At 48.7% G+C, this 12,570-nt stretch overlaps 1 protein-coding gene across 2 annotated transcripts in view; it reads left to right on the top strand.

The window, feature by feature from the left end:
• Positions 1-11,678: 11,678 nt before the first annotated feature.
• RAB43 (RAB43, member RAS oncogene family) overlaps positions 11,679-12,570 on the top strand; it is a 60,210-nt gene continuing 59,318 nt past the window's right edge. The window contains exon 1 of one of the 2 annotated variants that reach the window (XM_046647290.1): positions 11,679-12,570. In XM_046647290.1, the coding sequence (XP_046503246.1) occupies positions 12,367-12,570 (204 nt within the window). In that variant the 5' untranslated portion in view covers positions 11,679-12,366. The other variant, XM_046647381.1, reaches the window with a different exon arrangement.

A 12,570-nucleotide genomic window follows, 5' to 3' on the forward strand; every position in this document is an offset into this window, starting at 1 on the left:
TTTGTTCTTTTTTCTCAGGATTGCCTTAGCAAGTCAGGGTCTTTGGTTGCCCATATGAATTTTAGGATTCTTTGTTCTATTTCCGTGAAGAATGTCATTGGGATTCTGATTGGGATTGCACTGAATCTGTAGATTGCTTTGGGTAGTATAGACATTTTAACTATATTTATTCTTCCAATCTATGTGCATGGAATCTCTTTCCATCTCTTCAAGTCATCATCTATTTTCAATGATGTTTTATGGTTTTCATTGTATAAGTCCTTCACCTCCTTAAATTTATTCCTAGGTACTTTATTCTTTTTGTGATTGTAAATGAAATTGTATTCTTGAGTTCTCTTTCTGTAAGTTCATTATTAGAGTTCAGAAACACAACTGATTTTTGTAAGTTCATTTTGTACCCTGCAACTTTACTGTAGTTAATTATTTCTAATAGTTTTCCAGTGGATTCTTTAGGATTCTTCTATATTTAAGATCATGTCGTCTGCAAACAGCAAGAGTTTCACTTCTTCACTCCCTATTTGGATTCCTTTTATTCCTTTCTGTTGCCTAATTGCTGTGGCCAAAACTTCCGGTACTATGTCGAATAAGTGGTGATAGTAGGCATCCTTGTCTTGTTCCTGTTCTCAGAGGGGTGGAATTCAGTTTTTGCCCATTGAGTATGATGTTGGCTGTGGGTTTGTCATATATGGCCTTTATGTTGAGGTAATTTCCTTCTATCCCCGTTTTAAGAGTTTTTATCATAAATGGCTGTTGGATCTTGTCATCTGCTTTCTCTGCATCTGTTGAGATGATCATGTAGTTTTTATTCCTCATTTTGTTAATGTGGTGTATCACATTGATGTGTGGATGTAACCATCCCTGTGTCCCAGAAATAAATCCCACTTGATCATGATGTATGATCTTTTTGATGTATTGTTGTATTTGATTTGCTAATATTTTGTTGAGGATTTTTACATCTGTGTTCATCAGCAATATTGGCCTGTAGTTTTCCTTTTTTGTGTTGTCCTTGTCGGGCTTTGGTATCAGAGTGATATTGGCCTCACGGAATGTGTTAGGAAGCATTCGATCTTCCCTAATTTTTTGGAATAGCTTGAGAAGGATAGGTATTAAATCCTCTCTGAAAGTTTGGTAGAATTCCCCAGGGAAGCCGTCCAGTCCTGGGCTGTTATTCTTTGGGATGCTTTTGATGGCTGTTTGAATCTCTTTCCTTGTGATTTGTCTATTTAGATTCTCTATTTCTTCTTCATTCAGCTTTGGAAGGTTGTAAGAGAGTAAGAGTTTATCCATTTCCTCTAGATTGTCCATTTTGTTGTCATATAGTTTTTTTTGTAGTATTCTCTTATAATCTGTTGTATTTCTGTGGTATCTGTTGTTATTTCTCCTCTTTCATTTCTAATTTTCTTTATTGGAGCTTTCTCTCTTTTTTTCCTTATAAGTTTGGCTAGGGTTTTTGTCAATTTTATTTGTCTTCTCAAAGAACCAACTCTTTATTACACTGATCCTTTGTACTTCCTTTTTTGTTTCAGTAGGATTTATTTCTGCTCTGATTTTTATTATTTCCCTCCTTTTGCTGACTTTGGGCTTTGTTTGTTCTTTTTCTAATTCAGTTAGTTATAGTTTGAGATTGCTTATTTGGGTTTTTTCTTGTTTGGTAACGTGAGCCTTATTGTGATGAATTTCCCTCTTAATCTGGGTTTTGCTACATCCCATATGAGTTGGTATGGTATGTTTTCATTTTCATTTGTCTCCGGGTATTTTTTAATTTGTCCTTTAATTTCTTCAATGATCCATTGGTTGTTCAGTAGCATGTTTTTAATCTCCGCATCTGTGTCCTTTTCTCAGCTTTTTTCTTGTAATTAATTTCTAGCTTCATAGCATTGTGATCGGAAAAGATGCTTGTTATTATCTTAATCTTCTTAAATTTATTGAGGCTTGCCTTATTTCCCAACACATAGTCTATTCTTGAGAATGTTCCATGCGCACTTGAGAAGAATGTGTATTCTGCTGTTTTTGGATGGAGTGTTCTAATATGTCTAGTAAGTCCATCTGGTCTAGCTTTTCATTTAATTCCACTGTTTCCTTGTTGATTTGCTGTCTGGATGTTCTATCCATTGATGTGAGTGGAATGTTGAGGTCCCCTAGTATTATTGTGTTGTAATTAATATCTTTTTTTAGGTTTGTTAATAGTTGCTTTATGTACTTTGGTGCTGCTGTGTTGGGTGCATAGATATTTATAAGTGTTATGTCTTCTTGATGAAATGTCCCTTTGATGATTATATTCTGCCCCTTTTTGTCTCTCTTTATCTGTCTTATCTTGAAGTCTGCTTTGTCTGATGTAAGTATTGCAGCACCTGCTTTCTTTTGTTTGCCATTAGCTTGGAGTATTGTCTTCCATCCCTTCACTCTGAGCCTGTGTTGTCATTGGAGCTGAGATGTCTTTCCTGGAGGCAGCATATTGTTGGGTCTTGTTCTTTAATCCATGTCACCACTCTGTGTCTTTTTATTGGAGAATTCAATCCATTTACGTTTAGGGTGATTGTTGATATATGAGGGCTTAATGCTGCCATTTTATTACTCATTTTCCAGTTCTCCTGCTTTTCCTTTGTTTCTCGTCCTGTGTATTTTTGTCTACCAATGAAGTTATGTAGTTTTTTAATGTTCTGTTTCTTTGTTTTCTCCTTATTTATTATTTGTATCTCTGTTGTGCTTTTTTGTTTAGTGGTTACCCTGAGGTTTGTATTCAAGATGTTATGGATAAGATAGTCCCTTTTCTGAACTCCTCTAATCTCCTTAGACTAAACCGATTCAGTCCTTTCCTCTTCCCCTCCTAACTTGTTTTTCTCAAATCTTATTCCATCTTGTGTTATGAATTTGTGGTTAATGACAAGATTATCTTTGTTTTTGGTGTTTTCTTTCCCTTTGTCTTTAATGCTACACTTGAGTATTTGCTGTCCTGCTCTGATTCTGTCTACCTATTTAACTCCTTACTCCATGCTTTGTAACTCCTTTCTCCCTTTTTTTTTTTTAGGTATGAGGGCCTTCTTGAGGATTTCTTGTAGGGGGGTCGGTCTCATGGCTACAAACTCCCATAGCTTATGTTTGTCTGGGAAAGTTTTTATTTCTCCATCATATCTGAAGGGTGTTTTCACTGGATAGAGTATTCTTGACTGAAAGTTTTTGTCCTTCAATGATTTGAATACGTCATTCCAGTCTCTTCTAGCCTGTAAGGTTTCTGCAGAGAAATCCACTGAAAGCCTGATGAGGGTTCCTTTGTAGGTTATTTTCTTCTGCCTTGCTGCCCTTAGTATTCTTTCTTTGTCATTCAGTTTTGCCAGTTTCACTACTATATGCCTTGCAGTAGGTCTTTTTACATTGACATATTTAGGAGATCTGGCAGTGTCTTCCACATGGATTTCCTTCCCTAGATTTGGGAAGTTCTCTGCTGTTATTTCTTTGAACAAGCTTTCTGCTCCATTCTTCTTCTCTTCTCCTTCTGAAATACCTATAATTTTTATGCTGCATTTAGTAATTGAGTTGGATATTTCTTGGAGACTTTCTTCGTTTCTTTTTAGTCTTAATTCTCTCTCCTCCTCTATCTGGACCATTTCAACATGTCTATCTTTGATTATGCTGATGTGCTCCTCTGTGATGTCTGCTCAAGTGTTCAGGAAACCTGTATTTTGGTTTTTTTATTCCATTGTGTCTTTCATCTGTAATATTTCTGATTGATTCCTCATTATCATTTCACTCTCTTTTGTGAAGTAGCTCCTGAACTCGTTGAATTGTTTCTCTACATTCTCTTTTACCTCACTGAGTTTATTGATTATAGCTGTTTTGAATTCTTTGTCATTTAGATTACATATTTCTGTGTCCTCAGGACTGATTTCTGGGTTCTTGTCATTTTCTCTCTGGTGTGGAGATCTAATAGAGTGTTGTTTTTTTGTTTTGTTTTGTGTTTTTTAAAGATTTTATTTTTTTGCTTTTTCTCCCCAAAGTCCCCCTGGTACATAGTTGTATATTCTTAGTTGTGGGTCCTTCTAGTTGTGGCATGTGGGATGCTGCCTCAGTGTGGCTTGATGAGCAGTGCCATGTCTGCGCCGAGGACTCGAACTGATGAAACACTGGGCTGCCTGCAGCAGAATGCGCAAACTTAACCACTCAGCCACGGGGCTAGCCCCTAATATGTTTGCTACTGTTATAGGGAGTGGCTCTGTTCTTTCGCATCCTGGTGTTATTTGTTGGCAGTTACCACCTGTTGCCACTGGGTGGGGGTCAAGAGCCATGTATTCTGAGCCCTCTGCTTTCAGTGGAAATCTGAGGGGCTGGAGCTGCAGTGGGTGGGGGGAGGGGCACTTTCTCATGCATGCTCTCTGGGTTTTCTCCCTCTGCTCTTGCTATCTGCTCTCCTGGGGTGTTGGCTTGATATGGTCACCCCCTGCGAAAGCTTTCGCCCTCATAGAGGGCTTTCCTCTAGTCTGCAAAGGCCCCTGGGAGTCCTTGATGTGCCTGTGAACGAATGTCCCCTGCCCTGTTTTTTCCCCCTTTGAGGCCTCCTGCTGTCCCGTTCGCAGTCCTTAAGGGGAGGAGCGAAGATTTCTCTTACCCTGTGCCACCTCCTCCTAGGTGGAGCTCCAGTCTCTCCGCCCTCTGTTGTATGGCTGTGTGGGTCTCTCTGACATTTTTTGTGTTGTGTTTGGATGTCTTCTGTTGGATTCTGGTTGTTTTTTTTGTTGTGTATTGGAGGGAAAATATTTCTGAAGGACCTCACTCCACCATGATGCTAACATCACTCTTAGGGATTTTTATATGAAAGAGAAACCCTCACTCAATGTCTGCAGCTTGTTCCCTGGGCTACCTGTACTCAGGCAATGGTAGCACTTGGATGTGAGGTTCACAATCACTACAGGGGAGAGAGTCCTGAAACACGTAGCCTGGGTGTGGAGGGATGGGACCAGTCCCGGGCTCTGGGAGCTCAGGCAGGTGGGCAGAGAATAGGGCTAATGGGGGCAGGGCCTCCAGTGCTGGCCTGGGTGAAAAGCACACTGTAGATGCCCGGGAAGCCAAGCTGAGTCCAGACCTGCCTTCGGAGCTGGCTCTCTTCTTTCCTGTGGGGACAACCAACAGCAGAGGCTGCAGCCTCCAGGCCCGCATCTGTAGGGGCTTCTCCAAGCTCAGAGGGTGCTGGGAGTGTCCGGGAGTCAGTGTCAGGACCAGGTGGTTGTGGTTTGGGGTCAGGGCCCCAGCTTGGTCTCTTTGTGAACAGGAGCCCCTGCTTGGAGAAGCCCATCACACAGCAGGGGTTCCAGTTCTTCAGGTGGGTGGGGGATGGTCTGCCTGCCCGGGGGCAGCACATTCTGGAAATGGCAGAGCCCTGTGTGGCTGGGGTGGTGAGTGTCAGGGGACAGGGCAGCTGGGCCGTGGAAGATCCTGGCAGGCCTCCTGCAGGAGACTGAGGGCAGCAGGGAGCCATGCAGAGCTCTGAGCAAGGGAGTGACCTGGTCAGTGTGGGGCTTGCTTTAGGAAGCTCCCTGCAGCCAGCCAGGCGTGGAGAGGAGTCAGGCGGAGACTGGGCAGAGGCTGGGTGGGGTGGGGAGTGGCCATAGGGAAGGAGACCGAGGATGGATATCAGAGGTGATGGAGCTCAAGTCCCAAGTGCTGTGAGGGTGAGGGTAGGGGACATGACTGGGGCAGAGGCACCCAGCGTCCTGGCTTCCCTGAAGGAAGGGCTGGCGGGGTCCCCCCTCATGGAGCCCCTAGGGGAATGTGTGCAGGGAGCAGGGAGGGGTCAAGGTTGGAGCTTTGGGAGCCCCCGGGGAAGGAACAGGGTCAGGCTCAGCTCTGGGACCCAGCACCCAGCCCAAGCCTGGCCCGAGTTCCCAGGCTCAGAAGCAAACTTAGTGGGTGCCTTGAGCAAGGCAGGGTCCCAGGACAACCTGGCCCTGGTGTTGGTGGCCCTCTGGGAGGTGTTGCGGGGACCTGGCCCTGAAGAGCCCAGTTGTGAGTTTCCTTCCAGGGGTCACAGGCGGGCTTGGGGCTGCCTCACATTTGATGAGAGCAGGAGATTCAAACAACTGATGTTTCTTCTCCCTGGAAAAGAACGTTGGCAAATGCCTGGAGGGCAGCCCGTCGGGGATGTCCAGGGCTCCAGGGCTGCCTCCCTCAGTCAGTGCAACTCAGCAGGCTTCTAACCACCTGGACAGAGACAGAAACAGGGGCCCCTGCTCTGGCCCTTCAGTTTACAGAGCCCCTCCCCACTGGGGATCTCATCGTAGCTTTGCGGGATGCAGACAGGACAGGAAGTAGTGTCCCACATCTGAGGAAACGGAGCCTCTGAGTGCAGAGGCAACCCACCAATGTCCTACAGGTGTCCCTAGCAGAGATGGGACCCAACCCCAGGCTGCTTCTTGCCCTGCAGGCCCTTGCTACTTGTCTTCCAGGGGCCCCAGAGGGAAGGTCTCAGCAGGGCTCCCACCACAGGCCTGGATCAGCAGGGAAATTGGCTTGCAGGGTGGGACTACGGGTGGGGGTGTGGTTGCCGGGGCCGAGGCAGCATTTGATCGGCTCTTTGACAGGGTCCAGCCGATCAAGAAGAGCCAAGGGGTGGAGGGCGCCCCTCCGCGAGAATATGAAGAGCCAGCCTTTCCCCAAGCTATGCTGAACTTTAAAAACTTATTTTTCTTCCCTTTGTCTTATACCCATTTTCCTACTCATGCTGTAATTTTCCATATGGCCGCTTTAGAGAAAAGAGCATGCTCCCCCCGCGGAGTTGGTACTGAGAAAAATATGTGACCACCTGCATAAGCCTTCAGAATATCACAAGGGGCAAGTTCCCCCTGACGCACATAGATAGTGGGAGAACTTTTCTCTCTAATGAGGGGTTCGTACTGAAGAGAGTATTTGGATCAAAGCAGCTGCCTCCTTCTGGTTGATGTTTTGCTCTTCCCCCAGTTTCCCTGGTGGGAGTGGATGTACTTCTTCCTCTGTGGTTGATTGGAGTGTTCCTCCATGTGTTAGTTGTTGAAAAGTGTATTGTTCCCCTGCATGTGTTTGGCAAAACATTATAGAAGTCTTTTCTTAATTGCTGAAGTCGCTTTTGTGCAGGAAAAGATAGTTAACCTCTGCCCCCCTAAAAGTTAACTCTGTTCCCTGTAAGATTATACTTATCAGTGATTGCTTTTTGGTTTACTCTGCAAGAACATCTGTACTGCTGTATTTATCCCCTGCTAAAAAAGGTATAAAAATGCTGTAAAAACCAGTAAAGGCAGACTTGCTTTGTACTTCCTTATCTCTCTGAGAATATTTGTAGAGCTAATCCTGAAAAATATAAAAACGACACTTGTGCACAGTAAAGACAGGCTTGATTGCACCGACTCAAGTCTCACATCCCCTCCTTCACTGTGCCGACTCCGTCTCTCCCTCAGGAACCTGAATTCTGCTGGAGCTGGACTCCGGCATGTGGTCACCTTGGCCCAGCTCATTGCCCACAGGTGACAGAACTAGTCTCAGGAAACTTTGGTCGACAAAATCTGTTTATGGTTCGTTTCAGCTCTGACTCTGCGTGCAGTTTCCAAAACAGCAGCTTTCCGTACACACGTTTCTGTAGTCTTCCCTCCCTTCCCTCACCCCACCTGTCCTCTCTGAGACTAACACGTCAGCTTTCCTCCTGCTATGCTTTAAGGTTTCTCACAGCACCACTGAGGCCTCAGACTGCCCTCCTCCCCCTGCACCCCAGCCCCTGCACTCTGCCCCCTGACCCCACGTGCTCCTGCTCTTGGGCAATTTATAAACAAGGAGGAGATTAAAATCTTTCTCCTCCTGACGCTGACTCCCTGGACAAGCCTGCCACAGGGAGGCAATGGGGCTGGTTTTGTTGCCTCACAGACCCCCATGCCCCACCCCAGCCTCTACAACTTCGACTGGAGAAGAGGGCATCAGCATCTCACCCCTTCCTCTCAAAGCCCCAAGAGAGGAGGGGTGAGGGTCTCACCCCTGCTCACACCACCTGCAGCAGGATCCCACCAGGGGGCCTCAGGCCTTCCCCAGCTCCCGCAGGCGCTGCTTGACTAACAAGCAGACAGGTCCACTGGGAAACTAGTGGCAGCACCCCACCCCTTCAGGCATTCTCACATCTGCCCCCTCCTGCTTCACCCTCCTCCAAAAAAGAAGAATGTAGAGGGAAGTTCTCCTGCAGGGCTGACCCAGTTCCTGCCACAGAGTATTTTTCTGCAAGTCACTGAGCCTGGTTTACTGCCTCAGTAAGATGAGAAGTGGGGAGGGCAGATCTGCGCCCAGGTCCCTTCGGCTGGGTCAGGTAGGATTCTGTGAAAACTAGCATGTTTGAGGGCCTTGGAAATAGAGGAGGGGCCTCAGGGCAGGGGAGCAGATGATGCTGAAGAGGTGCGGTGGGCCTTGAAAGTGTGGGACTTCCTGAGGGTCTCGGGCTTGTCACAGAGTGGGAGCAGGGGCAGCCAAGTAAGAGCACGCCTCACAGGCCTGCTTGGTGGCGTGAGCGGCCGCAGGGCCAAGCAGGAGCGGAGATGGGCTGAAGCCAGGGCAGTCTTCCAAGGGCGGCGTGCACCTGGTCTGGGGGTAGCAGTAGGGCTGGGAGGGCTTCATGGAGGTGGTGGAGGTTGGAGGAGGGGTGCTGAGAGCCTAATGATCCCATATTTCCAGTCAGAGCGTCACGTGTGAAACTGGTACCATCAAACGAAGCAGGGTTCATTTGGCCCGTGTTTATGATAGTTTGTGGTTCCAGGAGGGGAGAGAGAGCTGGATGGACCACGTTTCTTTGGCCAGCAGGGGAACTGAGGGCTGCTCCCGGGAGGGAGCCTCCCCAGCCCTCAGCCAGCAAAGCCCAGGGCACCTAAGTGTACAAAGGCTGCCATATATTTTTGTGTTCTTGCTGCTTTTAGTTTCTAATTTTTTTTCATTTTTTTTAAGATTGGCACCTGAGCTAACAGCTATTGCCAATCTTCATTTTTTTTTTTCTTTTCTTCTTCTTCTCCCCAAAGCTCCCCTCGGTACATAGTTGTATATTAGTTGTGAGTGCCTCTGGTTATGCTACGTGGGACGCTGCCTCAGGATGACCTGATGAGTGGTGCCATGTCCACACCCAGGATCCGAACCGGCAAAACCCTAGGCCACCAAAGTGGAGCGCGCGAACTTACCCACTCGGCCATGGCACCGGCCCCAGTTTTTTAATATTTTGCAGCAAGCAGTCTTCTGTACTAAGAACACAGGGTATCATGGTTTGTGTCTGGTCTTCATGGCGTTTTTTCACCTTTATTTCTGTTTGGAGCATATTTTCAGCACTGGCCTAGGCACTGCCAAATAAAGAAAACTTGGATGATATTGTTAGAGGCTATGTATTTTATAATGGTAACTGTAGAAGGAAAGAAAAAGATGAAAAAAGAAAGAAGGGAGGAAGAAACGAAGGAAGGAAGGAGGAGAAAGGCACTTGTTCCTCTAACCACTTGGAGGAATTCTGAGCCACAGAACAGTAGGCTGACAGCAGATGCTTCCAGTTGTCAACTAGGATGGTGCCACCGTGTGGCAATAACCCAAATACAGGGAGAATTCACTCTGCCTATCCACCATCAGCTTTAAGAATTTTAAATTCTTGACACATTTAAAAACATTTGTGATGCACATTATTTCAAATTTTGGGCAGTGAGACATCATTAATGTTTTTTAATTGCTCCATTTTGAACAAAGATAATTCAATTTCAGATAAAATGGCACAGGAATTTGCCATCAAAAAAGAGGAAATGCAGATATTTTTAAACAGCTTTATTGAGGTATAATTTACATACCATCCATTGTAGGAGTACAACTGAATGATTTTAATAAATTTCCTGAGTCATGCTACCCTCGTGATGGTCCAGTTTTAGAATGTTTCCATCACTCCACAAATGCAAGTGGTTTTCTGGGCTGGGCTTTCTGGTAAAATCCATACCCAGACTGCTAACATGCTCCCACCCAATCCCAAACCAATTCCAGGCAAAGACAATGTAAAGGCCAGTTTATGGGCTAGCTCCAGTGGCCTAGTGGTTAAGTTTGGCACACTCTACTTCTGTGGCCTGGGTTTGGTTCCCGGGTGCAGACCTACACCACTTATCTGTGGCCATGTTGTCACAGCGGCTCACATACAAAAAGAGGAAGATCAGCAAAGATGCTAGCTCAGGGCGAATCTTCCTCAGCAAAAAAGGAGGAAGACTGGCAATAGATGTTAGCTGAGGGCAAATCTTCCTCAGTAAAAAAACCATAAAAAGGCCAGTTCAGCTATCCAGCCACTTGTCCAGCTCACCCCAAAACTGTCAACATTCTTCCTTTCTATCCCCAAGCCTCTAATTGGTGAGAACCTTGGCTCATCCTGGTTCCTGGACTCACCTTTCCCTTCCCCCTCTCCTCCGTATGCTCCGAGTAGCCACTCTGAGCTGGAGGCTGACCTCGTTTTCTGGGGCTCTGGCCTTTGACAAGCCCCACCTTTCCAGAGCCAACCCCAGCATGCAGAAGCCTTCCATCCCACATCCTTCAGTCTACTCGCACCTTGGAATGGAGGCTATTTCCTGCTGCTCCAGTCTGACACAATACAGCTGGGCTCCCAGAATTGCTTTTCCATGGCACTTTGGGAGTTCCTGCCTGGTATTCTTGGGTATTTCCCTTGGAGTGGAGTTCAGACTGTTTCGGAACAAATAACTCTTCCACCTTCTCCATAGGTCTGCCTTTGCCTCTTCAGCCAGTCTCTCCCCTACTTGGCCAGTAAAGCTGGTCAGGGGTCCTCAGGGTACTGGTCCTGGTGGACTTGCTCTCTGTGGTCTTCTGAAGCTATGGGGAAGGCCCCCTTCCCTTTTCTACTTGGGAGGGTATAGATTTCTGTCTGCTTTGTTCACTGATGTATTCCAAGGCCCTAGATCAGTACCTGACCCATTGCTGGCATTAATCAAATTTTTTGAATTACATGGAACTGGAGAGCTGTAGGCCCCTTGAAGGGGCTGTCTGAAGAGGGCAGGAGTGGTCTCAATTCCCTCCCACCTTGGTAGCTGGGGAGCCCTTTGGCAGATAGGTCTTATTTGATCTATTTTAAGCTTCTTACAGAAGTTTGGGTCTCATTTCTCTGATGACCCCTGGTCCTTGGGGCCAGCTCCTGGGCTGGTCTGCCCTTCCACAGAGCTTCCCTGAACCTCCCTTGTTCCTCCACTCAGGCCAGTCTTTGGTGCTTTTCAGCTGGGTCAGTTCCCCAGACTGGACCCATAATGCCAAGTGAGCCAGCCCATTCTGAGCCATTTGGGCAGCTACTTCAACCACTGCTAGGCTGCCTTTTGGGGTTGGGATCTCCCAAATTCTCCTTCTGGCATAGCCTCCCACCAAACAGGGCTCCTTAATTCCACTCCCCCTAGAATCCTGGGGGTGGGGTGGGGTTCACCTTCAGCACACAGCTTTCAGGTCCCTCTCCCCACCAGGATTCTGGCCTCCTCCCCAGTTTTATAGCCAGCTTAATTTCTGGCCTGACCAAAGCCTTCTCCTTCCCTCCTCGTAGTGTGCCCCAGGCCTTTCCCTTCTTCAGCGGGGGAAAATGCTACAATCTAGCCCATCCTCTGTTAGAAGGATTCTGCATTCCTGGCCCTATCAGCGTGAGCATTAAGGGGCACTGCCGTGGTTGTCCCCTTCCCCAGTGATCCATTCTAGGGGAGGCCATTCTGGGTCCAAGGGCTGGGTTAACAGGCCCCCAGGCCTGCATGCCCAGAGGCCCTAGCATTCCCTCGCGCCTGCTCCTGACTGTGTCTGGAAGAGAAGCAGGTAAGTGAGCCCAGGCTGACCGGCCAGGCCAGGGAGGCGGTCCGGTGCGGAGGGCGGCTCCAATAGGCGGCGGGGGCGTGGCGAGCGGGGGGCGGTGCCGCGGCGGAGTTGGGTTGTGGGAGGGCTTGACGGCGGCGCCGAGGGCGGGTCTGAGAGCGGGTCTGACGGCAGAGTCTGGTTGGGGGCGTGGCCAAGGACACAGCGGAGGCGCCGAGAGCGGCCGGGTATAGGGGCGGAGTCGGGCTGTGGGCGGGTCCGAGGGCAGGGTCCAATTGGGGGCGGGTCTGAGGGCGGGTCTGAGGGCGGGCCTGGGGGCCGGACTCGCCTGGCGCCGGGTTGCGGGCGGGCCGCGAGCTCTGCGGAGGGCCGGACTAGGCGAGCCCGGGGCGGAGCCGAGGCCCGCGGGACTCCGGGCCGGCCCGGGGCGGGGCGGGGCTGGGGCCGGCGCTCGCGGCGCCTCTTCCTCAGGTGTTGCGGCGGTTCCACGTCGCCAAGCGGCCCGCGGCTTCCTTGAGCCCAGGCCGCCCTCAGCGTTCCGCGCGCCGGCCCTTCGGCACCCGCGCGGCCATGGCGGGGCCGGGCCCGGGCCCAGGGGACCCGGACGAGCAGTACGATTTCCTGTTTAAGCTGGTGCTGGTGGGCGACGCGAGCGTGGGCAAGACGTGCGTGGTGCAGCGCTTCAAGACAGGCGCCTTCTCGGAGCGCCAGGGCAGCACCATCGGCGTCGACTTCACCATGAAGACGCTGGAGATCCAGGGCAAGCGGGTCAAG

Source organism: Equus quagga, chromosome 1 (assembly GCF_021613505.1).
Source record: "Equus quagga isolate Etosha38 chromosome 1, UCLA_HA_Equagga_1.0, whole genome shotgun sequence".
Lineage (NCBI taxonomy): Eukaryota > Metazoa > Chordata > Mammalia > Perissodactyla > Equidae > Equus > Equus quagga.